At 41.3% G+C, this 13,696-nt stretch overlaps 1 protein-coding gene across 5 annotated transcripts in view; it reads left to right on the top strand.

Moving 5' to 3' along the window:
- Positions 1-13,696, top strand: part of STN1 (STN1 subunit of CST complex) — a 48,097-nt gene that overhangs the window by 19,783 nt on the left and 14,618 nt on the right. For 3 of the 5 annotated variants that reach the window (XM_071812123.1, XM_065843347.2, XM_071812124.1), the window contains 5 exons: positions 1,287-1,382; positions 5,792-5,863; positions 7,582-7,743; positions 9,012-9,123; positions 9,862-10,024. In XM_071812123.1, the coding sequence (XP_071668224.1) occupies positions 1,287-1,382; positions 5,792-5,863; positions 7,582-7,743; positions 9,012-9,123; positions 9,862-10,024 (605 nt within the window). The remainder of the gene's footprint in view (positions 1-1,286; positions 1,383-5,791; positions 5,864-7,581; positions 7,744-9,011; positions 9,124-9,861; positions 10,025-13,696) is intronic. The other 2 variants (XM_071812125.1, XM_065843348.2) reach the window with 2 other exon arrangements.

Here is a 13,696-nt window from a genome sequence, read left to right as displayed (position 1 = left end):
ACTGGATTTTTATGAGCAAAATTTCTGTTTACGAGCTGCTTGGCTGATCACCTGTGATATATTCTGAAACTTCAGAGGTTTTGTATTTCTTAAGAAAGTTAATTCTGGGCTCATTTAAGGCTACCAGCTATGTAGGACAAGTTATTTTTGGATTTTGGTTTTCATTTTTTTTATACAGTACTTTTTTCTGAGTCCCTTGCTGCAGCGTTTCTCTTTCCCTTTGGAAGAACAAGACTTGCCACAGTGTATGGAGCCAAATGTTCCCTTCTGAGTCCCTTGAGTTATCTAGTTTTTAGAATGGAAGACAGTTATTGAACATCCCAGATGGCATATTTCAGTAAAGCAGCAGTATTTGAAAAGTGAAGAAAACACATTGACTGAAAATTAGCCAGCCCAAGATATATCTGGAGCATATTGCCCTGTTATCCTCCTGCTGGTAGATGGTGAAGGTTCAGCATGTAATGTTTATGTCGGTGTTTGCTGACATTTGTCACTGTCTTAAAAGGGATTACAGCACGTGATGACCTCAGTGCCATCAAAGTCCACTGGGCTCTGATTCCTCACTGTTTGCTGGACATGTTTTTACATGTTATTCAAGTCATCTTTATAGATGCATAAAATTAGCTTTGAAGATATGGGATTGGAATGTGTTATTTCAGAAACCGAAGTTCAGGATGCTGTCTATGATGACAGCATTGTGTACTCGGCAATCTAAGAGTGTTGTTTCTCTCCCCCGCCCCCCACGTCTCCTGTTCTTTTAGATATCAAAGACAGAATTAGTTTTCCCTTTAGAGTTTCTGCCTTAATCAGGAGCAGATGCATTGTGTGAAGCTTAAGCCGTTTCTGTTGTATTCTATTATTTATTTTGAAGCCTGATGAAGATGTAAAAAAACAAAACCAAACAAAATACACACACACAACCACAACCAACCAAATAACCAACACACCAAACCAAAATGAAACAAAAAACCAAACTTCAAAAACCCTAATGCCTGCAGCAAACAAACTGTTTTTCAGATCCAAATGTGCAACAAAACAAGAGGTTAGTAAAGTTCTGACACTCTACAAAAGCAAGCTTTTGGTATCCTCTGTAGAGCTGATACTTCTTCCTTCCAGTGCTCCCAGTCCTCACTGATCCAGGGGATTTTTCATGTGACTAGGCATGGTGTAATTTAAGATACATTAAATATTTAAGGAAGTGTTGGGGGTTTTATGGACAAATGTGTCTAGGTAGGGTAGGATGTTGAAATAAATGGTTATACTTACCAAGACTGTTCTGTGTCTAGGTATATTCTTTTATAATGGACATCCAGTAAGACAGGTGGATGTTGTTGGCATAGTGGTTCAAACAAAAGAGCGAGATGCCTTTTTTAACTATGGAGGTAAGAAAAGTTTCCTCCTTTCTTCTTGCACTTATCAGCCCTCTAATCTTAATTACTGATAGAACTTAAAGATTGCCTTATTTGATCATCATCTGTGCTTGAAACAACTGTGCTCTTATCCTAATTTAATGTGTACCTGCAGCTCAGGTTACTTAGCAAACTTAGGGAAGCTACTGTTTTATCTCGACTTCAAAAGTAGAGAAACAAAGAATTAAAACAGAGTAACTAATTCATTTGGGATCATCTAACAAATCTCAATTTTGGTTATTGCTTTGTCACTAGACTCCACTATCTTCCTCTCATATATATATATCTACATGCAGTTCTTTTGATCAGATATAAATGGATTTAACAGTGCCTGCAAATGGGAAGTCACTTCTTCCTTTTTTCGAACCTTAGAAATCCCTTCTGACTTTTTGTATGTTTTGTTGTATAGTATCTTGGAGCCAGCTTTTAATAGCAGTCCGGAGCTTGTTTATGTTTAGATGTGAATGTTAGCAAATCTAACTCAAGCATGATAGTACTAGTCCTTGCCAACACCAGCTGGAAGTTGTTTCCTCCCTATTGCTTTTCCCAATATTCAGACCATTTTATTAACATGGAAACATCTGACTGTCGTTTTGTTCAGCTGTCTTTTTTTATCTGGAGGAAAATGTAGAGTGGAGTAGTGGTAATATGGCAAGTTTCACAATGTGGGGTATCTCATCTCATAGTAGGAAGGGGGAGCTAAATGCACAGATTGTATTGAAGTGCTTGAAGGACTCATGTCCTGTCCTGTGTCTTCCTCTGGGTTTCCACCTGATGGAGGTAAGCACCTCTTCTTACCCAGTTCCCTCACCTGTAAAAATAGAGGCAGCAGCAATTCTGTGACTCACAGGAGCATTGTGAAGGTACAGCTGACAACTTAACCAGGTCCCAGCTTCCACAACACCTGCAGATGAATCACATTGCTGCAGAGTAGCATCAACTGCTAGTGCAGGTAGCTTACCCTGCCATGGGTGTGGCTGCTTAGAGTAGGCTCTATGCTCTGTAGAAATGTCCCTGCAAGTTTCTTAGAGTTGATATTTTCTAGATTTTTTTTTTTTTAAACCTGATTTCTGAATATTTGTTATTACTCTACCATTATGCTAGATAATGAGTTGACAGTAAACAGTTTGAAGCACAGATTTCTCTGGCACTTTAAGTAGCACAGGCTAAACAAGCAACTAAGTTAAGAGGTGGAGATGTAGTTGATGATGCAATGAGGTGTTGAAACATAAATTGAATGTCAGCTATTATTCTTTTATTGAACCAGTATGCAAATGCAGTTATCACTTCATGAGGACAGAGGAAAGCAGAATCAAAATGACCAAGGCAGAAACAATTCTATGGGCAAGCGTTTCCCACACTGCTCTCAGCATTAGTTTGGATGTAAACGTGTTGGAAACGTTTGATTTGGGTAGAAAGTGAAGGAATAAAAACAAGAAGAAACTGTAGAGTAGTGCAAGGCCTTGGTGTTAGATCAGCTGACCTTTAAGTACAGCTCTCCATGAGCCTGGCTTCCTGCTGTCCTTTCACATCCAGCTCTACCCTGTTCCAGCGGTTCTTGGTTTGAGCTTTCAGGCTGCCTGCCAGGGTGCTCCTTCCCAGCCTGCCCTCTCTTTCAGGCAGGCTGACTCTGCCAACCTTAAAATTGTAACTTCTTAGACAGTTTCCTGCTTGTAACTTCTTGCATCTTTCAGTTCAACAGACTCTGGCTGATGAGTCACAGAGCAGGCGTTGCTTCAGTTGGAGTGCCGTGCACTGCTTAGTACTTGCTCACTTTCCATCTGCTTAAAAGTGACTTACAAAGGAATTTCCCCCTTTGTACTTTTTCTCTGATAGAGAACTGAAATGTCTTTGTGTCACTGCCACTGTCTTCCCCCCCATTTCCTATCTGTCTGCTTCTTAGGTCCTCTGTGCTGAAAACCATACAGCCAGAACTGGTGACAAAACAATAATTGCGAAAGAGAATAAATTGACTCTTTTCTGGCTTAAAAAAAATACATGCTGTGTAAAACCTGATTTTGATGTTTAGATTTGATTGTTTATTGCTATTATTATGACCAATTGGGAGAAGGATATCTAATTAAAGTGTACCTTTAAACAAGCTCATATTATAGCTAATGCGACTTTCTGACCTCTTTTTTTTTTTTTTTTTTTCCTCCGTTTCCTAACAAAACCAAACATCACGTGTGGTTTTCCTTATGATCCAGAACTATTTTGAAAGGCAGTTGCCTTAAAAACAAATGAAAAAAATCTCACTGGGATGTCAGTAGACTCATGCAGGCCCTACAAGAACCATACCCCTTTTGTTCTAAAGAAATAAAAATGAACAGAATTATCTCATTTACCAGGTAGCTTTGAGAGTGCTGCCCCTCAAATAGTTAATGTAAGAGCAAAAACCAAACTCAAAGAAACAAAACAAAATAGAAAAACCTCAAGAAACCCCAAACCCACAAAAAGATCCAAACAAACACAAGTTTAAACCCAAGGAGATGAGGAAGGGTGGCACAGGGAATACAGGAAGTTTTCAAAAGCTTGTAGATCCTGTGAGTGCTTCTAAAATAATTAACATTCTCCTGTAAAATTAGAATACAATTGCAAGAGTTCTCATTCATCTGTGTTTCAGGACTTATTTGCTTTTTTGCTCAAAGCTTTTATTTGTGGACTGGAAAACCTTTGTGTAAGAGCCTTGCTCTGCTACCAGATTCCCTGTGTGGTCAAGAACAGGTCAGTCTTTCCAGGGCTCAATTTTCAGCTGTTACACTGATGAGGAGGAATCTGACCTCCTAATCCTTTCATCTTGTTTTGTTTCTAAGCCCTTTGTAGGAAGCATGTTTCTTCACAGTTGGTGCAACAACCAGTTGCAAGCTGGAACATCTAGAAGCTGCAGTAATGTAATAGTGAAATGTCACCTGCCCTGTTTCTTATTGTCATTGCTGGCTTGCGTGAATGACTTGCCGTGGTATATGAGGGCTCTGACTCGTACTAAAAATGTTGCTTTTTGTCTATACCAAGGAGAGGAAATCCTACCAGCTAGATGATTATCTATGCTCTGGTACAAAATTAAAGCTGCGGAAATAGCTGCAGACACAGAAGCTCAAAATGGGGATAGCACTGAGACAAGCGTACTTTTGTGACAGAATTTGACATTGCCTGCACCTTATAAATGCTGTGTGTTTGTTATAAGGAATGTGCAGCTAAACCACTAGGAAACAGGAAGGCAAGACAATTATTTGTAATTGAACCCCCCCAAAAAGGGACTTTGTTTCAAAACAGTTGAGACAATGCAAAGGCATTTTGCTTTGATGCTATGGTTCCCAGAGGAAGTGACTGCAGGTACCAATCAGTACCTTGCTGGTAAACATTGCTGTTACTTCTGTAGTCATGGATCTGGTTTAAGGAGCTGAAGAAAAATGCAAATTCCAGTTTGTGAAGAGTGGAAGCTCAATCTTGGAGAAGGCTATGCTCAAGGAATGAGCTGCTTGAAGCATTAGCTGGACTGGAAATGTGATACTTGCTGTGATTTGACAGACATTTAGTGCCCTTTTATTTAAAGATAGTTTTGTTTGTTGGTTATGCCATTTATATACAGTCTCTTGATCTACAGAACAATTGATTCTTCTGATAGTTTTTAGTTTTGTCTTTTTCTGCTGTCCCTGACAGTACAATGCCTGGGGCAGAAATCACAAAACTTATTTTGATTAGGCACTAGCAGAACAGGAAAAGCTAGATAGCTCCCGTGGTGTTAAGCATTTTTGGCAACTAAAGTGGCTTGCATGCTACCAGTACCTACACTTTAAGTTGGGAATTCCTGGCCTAGAGCAGAACCACAAGCAAGTGCTGTCCTCTGTCCTTCCTGGCTAGAGGAGCTGCCTTTCTGTGCTCTGGAACACCTTGTACGGGAAAGGCCAGCGCAGCTGGAGGTATCAGCACTTCTAAGTCTGTTCACATGACTGTGGCCCTCAGCGTTGACGTACTGTTTTCTCACTGTTACAGCAATACTTCTGTGGTTTGTGCCTGATTTGCTGTTTTAATGTATCTGTTTTCAGCTTTCAACACTGATTCTTCTGACCCTTTAGTATCCAATATATGTACTGAAGCCTCAATTTAAATTCATGCTCGATCTCTTTTTGAGAATAAACCTATTAGTTTGCTGTCTGTGCACATAAGCATGGTATCTGCTGCTGAGCTACTTCCACAACTGAAACGACTACAGAGATTTTTTCAGAGGTATAAGTAGGGGTTGAGCACCCCTTTTCCATTTCAGACTGGTTGGAATGAGATATCTTTGGCAGTCATCTCCTTACATATCTGTGTGTCTTCATTTTTTGAAATGTCGCTACCTGCTTTCTTACTCTGTAATTCTTGCATTTTTTTTTTTACAGTGGATGATAGTACTGGAGTTATAAATTGCGTGTGCTGGAAAAATCCCATGGCACTAGAAACATCTTTATCAGGTAAGATGTCAAATAAATAATTCCTCTTCTGACTGTGCATGTTTTGTTCGTGTCTGTCTTACGTAATTTAGTAAATAATCAAACTTGCAGAAGAGCCAAATTTTTTTATTTTCTCTTTTTTTAATTAAATTTCAGTCGCCACATCCTGTCATGCCTTTTCCTTATTTGAGTAATACAGTATTTCAGTTTTATGTTGTGACATTGTTCAGAGAATCTTCTTCATACTGTTCTTCTTTTGACTTAATCTAGTGAGGAACTAGGCTGGAAATCTGCCAAATGCCACAGTTCCTGTTTCCAAAGTCAGTCCATTGACTACCAACCTGGTTTATGTTCCCTGCATCCTCGTGATACAGTAGTTTCAGGATCCATCTTGTTGTCTTTGCTTGAATTCGTATTATCCTCCTGCTGATGCATAGGCTGTCAGCGATGAACTCAAAAGTAGCTTAAAACACAGTGGGAGGATGGCAGGGATCTTTTATGATTTGGGAAGGTTCTAAATGTGCAGAAATTGTGTGTTGGAAATGAATTTATTATTGCACTCAATAACAGAACAGCACCCTAGTGTCTCGGTTTCTCATTGCCTTTTTTTCCCCCCACCATTTCTTATAGATCAAAGTATGGAATAATTTCTACTTTGGACATTTCTGAAAGCTCATGTGGTAAAATGGCAACTGTGTTATGGAGCTGATCAGATCCTACTGAAATAAATGTTACTAGTGTCATCTGCCAGTATTAGGGTTACATGTGCATAGAATGTGGAAAGCAAAGCTTGATTTTAAGTTAAAAACGCTGATGTCTCTGGAACAAGCCTGTTTATACAGGCAGATAATTCTTTCTTGCTTACATTTAACAATAATATGACAAGTGGTATAAATGATCCCAACTGGAATCTAAAAGGCAGCTCTCACTTTTGGAGAGGCACAGCTCTCAAAAGAAAAGGGGGACCCACAGTGAATTCAGTTTTTTATGAGGAATTTAAATTCATTAAAGGAATTTCAGGAAATGCTGCTTAAAATAGAATGAGGATGCAGGATGCTCGTTTCAGACTTGTGTTATTCTTTTACATGTACCTCAGTAGTGCTTTAATGGGCACTATGTTTTTAATAGAAATTAATTCATTTGTACCTGCTAAAGAAAACAGCTCCTGGGGGGCTCAGGAAATTTTCTTCCAGCCTTTTGTAATTGTGATCAGAGATACTTGGATCATTAATCAGGTTTGAAGTTATGAAGTATTTACTCTCCTGCAAAGGTGCGTTATGTAAATGGGAAGTTGTCAGGTAGCATTCACCTCAGTGTAGACATCAAATTGCGTCACACGAATACTTTGGTCCCACCTTAGATGACTCATTCTTCTTTTATATAAAAAGTTAATCTGGCCTTTCTTTTCCCCTCACATCCATTTTAGCATGACAAAATAAAAAAAATACGGAACCCATTTCAAATTAATGTTTCAATTTTACAACCCATCTGTGGCATTTTCAGTGGTCAGTCCATATCTCCTCTCTTTTACACTTTCCCCAGGTAAACTATTTATATAAATATAATACTGTAAATTAACTTTGTCACCCAGACGTTTTGTTACCCAGGACACATGGTGCCTGGGACCTTACCCCTTTTTTAGCAATATGACTGTGTTGCTTAGGTGTTTGGATGAATAAATACAAAAGGACAGTCATCTTGGCCTTTATGCCTGATCTCCTTTCCCCCACTTCTTACAGGTCGTCCAAGCACACCCAGCAGTCTCACTGTGCTTGAACAGATGAAGAAACTCCAAGAAATGGTGAGCCAGAAAACCAAACTGGAGATTGGCGATGTTGTCAGGGTCAGAGGTCAGATCCGAACCTACAGGCAACAAAGAGAAATTCAGGCTTTGTGTTTTTGTGAGTGTTATGGATCTGTGACATATGGAACTTTGTCTGAATTTGAGAAAAGACTTAAGCTGCATGTAATTAATTGAATAATTTTCACTTTATTTTCTGGCTTCTCATTTTTCACGTATAGATTTTCATCTATATGACTTTATTTCAATTTTAGCAGTAAAAGGTTAGAAAACTACTTAATATGTGGGATTAGATCGCCTGTAAATGAGGCATTCTTGGAAAATCTCTAAAAGATGACTAGCATGCATACAGGAACGCTATGTGAATATTGTGGTTGGGTAACTGTGAGAGTGGCTTGCTCTTCAGTTTTCTTTGTGTTGGACAGACAAAGCCCATGGGAAGGGAATTGGTCACCTTTTATATCACACATCATCAAGAGCATCAGCTGCTTTGGAGAAACAGTTGCTGTTTGCTGTAGTCTGTATAATCCGTGCCATAGGTTGGCAGCAGCATGTGGGACATTGTAGCACTGAAGCCCAGGGTCTCCTAAACTCTGACTCTTCAGAATGGCTGAGAATTGTTCCTCACCTTCAGTCTTTTGGGCACAGATCTGCACACAGGTTCTGCTGCTATATCTGGCAGCTCTTTGGGCAGCAGGGTTCTGCAGTCCACTGCTTAAACCCTAACAGGTTCCAGTGACCTAACTTCTTCTCTCCTCCATGTTTGTGCTGTTGTGTAAGAGTTGGTTTTCCCCAGGGCAATATTTCAGAGACAATACTGAAATGATTCCTTTGGTGGAGGAAAGCCAATTTTTTAAAAACCCTGTGTGGCTCAGATAAAAAGTCTGTGGATTTTTCAGCTCTAGCTAAAATCTGAGATGGAATTCAGTCCTACTTTCCAGACGGAAGATTTATGAATATATAACCCATCTAGGGGCTGGTAATAATACCATTGTTTCATTAAAGGAGAGATGCAATTCATATAGCCTCTAAATTGCTTTCACTTTGGTCCAAATAAAGCTCTTTACTATGTGTTACTTTCATCTGTAAAGACTGCTGAAAGGTAAAATAGAGATCACAAATACTGGTTAAATAAATTGTCAGACAAAAGCATAATCTACAATGTACCACAACAGGTCATTTACCTCCTTGTAAGCTGTAAAAGCAAGAATGGCCTTTGTGGTTTTGTTTTTATAAAAACAACAGTGAACAAAATTTGCCAATTTAATACTGGCCTGGGAAGCTCTGTTGTGCGGCTTCAGGTATGCTTGCTTACAAGATTAATACTGCAGTTCTGGCCAAGTATGTGTGTTCTCTTTGCTGCTCCAGATAAAGTGGATGATCCTGTGTGTGATGTTCAGATTTCAAGAATGCTGGAGCTCCCATGTCTCTATAGAGAAGTTTACGACAAACCTTTCCAAGGCCCTGAGGAGGGCCAGAGGTAAGTGCAGTATCCAGACTGGTCTTGGGGCAAAGTGTGGGATTTTATTATTGTGTATTTGTTATTGTAATAACTGTGGAGAAAGAGTCTGCACAAACATACAGTAGCAACCTGCTTTTCTCCCAAATCACTGATGATTCATACAGATGAGATACCTGTCCATAATCTGAGAAAAGAAATATAATGCTGAACTGAAGTGACTAGTAGGAATGCAGTAAAATACTGTGTATGGACCTCTTGCACCTAGTGAAGAAAGATGGGGTTTGGAGCAAGATTTGGGGTTGAGGTCAACAGATTAGATGGAGGAATACCCTTGCTTGATTTTGTTTTATGTGTAAGGATACGGAGCTATTCCATCAAAATGCTCTCAACTTCTGCCTGTGTCATTGTCAAATTGCAGATACATAACCTCAGTAAACTGGGTGAAACAGCCTTTATTCAGCTTAACGGTAGTTGGATGCTTTTTGGCAGGTCTGATGCATGTAGTGTGATTTCAGAGGCTGCAGATCTTCAGTCATTTGCTGTAACAGAGTTGTGTTTTCAAGAGGAACAGTTGGATGCTTATTGCCTATAAAAATTGTGTGTTTTAATTAAGGGTTTAAATTCAGATTCTTTAAGGACAGTGAAATACCTTTTGACCTTTGAAAACCAGTCTAGCAGGCTAACTTTACATAGTTGTTCTAAAAAATGTTAGTAGCATATTTCTTGCCTTTTGATGTGTTCTTTGTATCCTTGTAGTGGCCTGGAGGGTCAGAATTTCTCAATCAATATGCTGTACAAGAAAGTGAAAGGCTTTCTATTAGAAAACAAAATTCAGACCTTTTACCAACAGGAGTTGGAAACAATTGATTCTCTGGTGTCGCTGGCTGCTTTGCATCTACCCAGTCCCAGCTGTCAGGAGGTGAGTGAATGTAATTGTTTCAAGTTTTTAGTGGGGTGAAATAATACCGTGTACTTTTTTAAAGTGTAAACAAACAGATAAGAGACTGGTGCCTTCAGACAATTCAAAACCCACAAAAGCTTTGGCTTTAGTAATGAATTAGTTACAGAGCTTGAGGAAACCTTGTCAATTAGGACATACTCTATGTGAGAGAGCAACTGCAATGTACTAAATTCTGCCCAGGAGCGGATGAGGAACGAATTGAGAGTGTATGGGTCAGGATCAAGAGACAGACTGGCAGGGGTGATATAGTTGTAGGTGTCTATTATAGGCCACCAGATCAGGCTGAGGAAGTTGATGAGGCCTTCTATGTGCAGCTGAGAGTGGCCTCGCAGTCACAGGCCCTGGTTGTTGTGGGTGATTTTAACTTCCCTGATGTTTGCTGGAAGGACCATTCAGCCAGCCAGCCCCAGTCCAGGAGGTTCCTCCAGTGCATTGATGATAACTTCCTCATGCAGATGGTGGAGGAGCTGACTAGGAGAGGTGCACTGCTGGATCTCATCCTCACTAACAAGGAGGGTCTGGTCGAAGCAGTAAAGGTTGAGGGCTGCCTGGGTTGCAGTGACCACGAGATGGTGGAGTTCAGCATCTCGTGTGGCAGGAACAGAATAGCAAGTAGAATTGCAACCCTGGACTTTAGCAGGGCTAACTTGGCCTTTTCAAGCAATTGCTGGGGGAAATCCCATGGGCAAGACTGCTTGAAGGAAAAGGGGCCCAAGAGAGCTGGATTGCATTCAGAGATTGCTTCTTCCACGCTCAGGATCAGAGCATCCCCACATGTAGGAAGTCGAGGAAGGGAGCCAGGAGGCCTGTGTGGTTGAACAGGGATCTGTTGGGTATGCTCAAGCAGAAGAGGAGAGTTTACAGGTCATGGAAGCAGGGGCTGAGTTTACAGGTCATGGAAGCAGGGGCTGGCCACTTGGGAGGAATATAAGGCGGTCATGGAAGCAGGGGCTGGCCACTTAGGAGGAATTAGAGGATGTAGGAAGGCAGCTAGGATAGCCAAGGTCTCCTTAGAATTACAGCTGGCGAGAGGGGTCAAGGACAGCAAAAAGAACTTTTTCAAATACATAGCAGATAAAACTAACACCAGAGGCAATGTAGGCCCACTGACGAATGAGGTGGGTGCCCTGGCGGCAGAAGACACAGAGAAGGCAGAATTGCTGAATGCCTTCTTTGTCTCTGTCTACTCTGCTGGAGGCTGTCCTGGGGAGCCCTGTACACCTGAGACCCCGGATGAAGCCAGGTCAACGCAGGAGTTTGCTTTAGTCGATGATGACTGGGTTAGGGAGCAATTAAATAGTCTGGACATGCATAAATCCATGAGTCCAGATGGGATGCATCTGCGGGTGCTGAGGGAGCTGGCTGAAGTCATTGCTGGACCGCTCTCCATCATTTTTGCCAAGTCTTGGGAAACGGGAGAGGTGCCCAAGGATGGGAGGAAAGCAGGTGTCACTCCAGTCTTCAAAAAGGGCAAGAAGGAGGACCCGGGTAATTACAGACCGGTCAGCCTCACCTCTGTCCCTGGGAAAGTAATGGAACAACTTATCCTTGGTATCATCTCAAGGCATATCAGGGATAAGAGGGTCATTAGGGGCAGTCAGCATGGCTTTACCAAGGGTAAGTCATGCTTGACCAACCTCATAGCCTTTTATGAGAATGTAACAAGGTGGATGGATGATGGCAGAGCGGTGGATGTGGTCTAGCTTGACTTCAGTAAAGCCTTTGACACAGTCTCCCACAGTATCCTCACAGCTAAATTGAGGAGGTGTGGTCTAGACAATAGAGTAATGAGGTGGGTTGCAAACTGGCTTAAAGAGAGAAGCCGGAGAGTGGTGGTCAATGGTGTGGAGTCCAGTTGGAGGCCAGTATCTAGTGGAGTGCCTGAGGGGTCAGTACTGGGGCCAGTATTATTCAATATATTCATTAACGATTTGGATGAGGGAATTGAGTGTGCTATCAGCAAGTTTGCTGATAACACTAAGCTGGGAGGAGTGGGTGACACGCCAGAAGGCTGTGCTGCCATCCAGTGGGACCTGGACAGGCTGGAGAGTTGGGCGGGGAATAACCTGATGGAATTTAACAAGGGAAAGTGTAGAGTCCTGCATCTGGGCAGGAACAAGCCCAGGTTCCAGTATAGGTTGGGAAGTTACATATTAGAGAGCAGTGTAGGGGAAAGGGACCTGGGGGTGCTGGTGGACAACAGGATGACCATGAGCCAGCACTGTGACCTTGTGGCCGGGAAGGCCAATGGCATCCTTGGGTGTATTACAAGGGGGGTGGTCAGTAGATCGAGAGAGGTCCTCCTTCCCCTCTACTCCGCGCTGGTGAGACCCCATCTGGAATATTGTGTCCAGTTCTGGGCCCCTCAGTTCCAGAAGGTCAGGGAACTGCTGGAGAGGATCCAGCGTAGGGCAACAAAGATGATTCAGGGAGTGGAGCATCTCCCTTATGAAGAAAGGCTGAGGGAGCTGGGTCTCTTTAGTTTGGAGAAGAGGAGACTGAGGGGTGACCTTATTAATGTTTATAAATATATAAAGGATGAGTGCCACGAGGATGGAGCCAGGCTCTTCTCAGTGGCAAACAATGATAGGACAAGGAGTAATGGGATCAAGCTGAAACACAAGAGGTTCCACTTAAATTTGAGAAAAAACTTCTTCTCAGTGAGGGTGACAGAGCACTGGAACAGGCTGCCCAGGGATGTTGTGGAGTCTCCTACTCTGGAGACATTCAAAACCCGCCTGGACGTGTTCCTGTGCAACCTCACCTAGGCGTTCCTGCTCCAACAGGGGGATTGGACTAGATGATCTTTTGAGGTCCCTTCCAATCCCAAACATACTGTGATACGAAACTGGACTGAAGAAAGCCATATGAGAAAATTCTCTTGTTAAGGGTAATCTTGTATTAGAGCTGAGTAACCGTACAGTCTGTGACAGGCACTAACTTATCTAGAGCTGTGAAGAGTGGCAATATGACAAAGGAGAACTCTTTAAGGTATTTGAGTGGCTTGTGACAGATGTTTGAGATCCTGAATCTGACCGGGAGACAGGAACACAAAGTCTCTGTCTCCTATCTCATTTTAAACTCAATGTATTACTAGAGATGTAGCTTTCAAAAGGAGATTATAATGAATGGATGAATAGTGCATCTTGCTACGTGTTTCTTATGTTGGAAATCCCTTGTTGTGAAAGGCTATGATTGAAAGGATCAGAAGGTAGGATTTAATTGAAATTAGTTTACATGCAATTATGTGTAACCAAACTGTTAAGAAACTTCCCAGTGAGACAATATGCTCTTGATCAACTGTGGAATGGAAAATAGAACAAAAAAAACATTTTGTAAAATGGCTTTGTATTAGTCTGTCATTTAGATAAATTACAAACCAGATTCTGAACTGATGTGAAGTGGTAAATTTCTGGAAACTAAGAGTGTTATGGCTTTTACTGTGTTACCAATGGCAACTGAAACTTAAACTAGAGTGTAGTTGACTCATTTATTTACTTTTTGGTTTTGTGTAGAGAAATAAATCCATGGCAGTAATTTTCACTGCCTGATTCTGATATGTACTGTAAGTTAAGTGCTATGTTATATTAACATCTGACATTTGTTTAATTCTTAAAAAACCCAACATAA

This window comes from Patagioenas fasciata, chromosome 8, assembly GCF_037038585.1.
Source record: "Patagioenas fasciata isolate bPatFas1 chromosome 8, bPatFas1.hap1, whole genome shotgun sequence".
Lineage (NCBI taxonomy): Eukaryota > Metazoa > Chordata > Aves > Columbiformes > Columbidae > Patagioenas > Patagioenas fasciata.
Note: the sequence above shows the minus strand (reverse complement) of the source record. Positions and strands in the feature narration are given on the sequence as shown.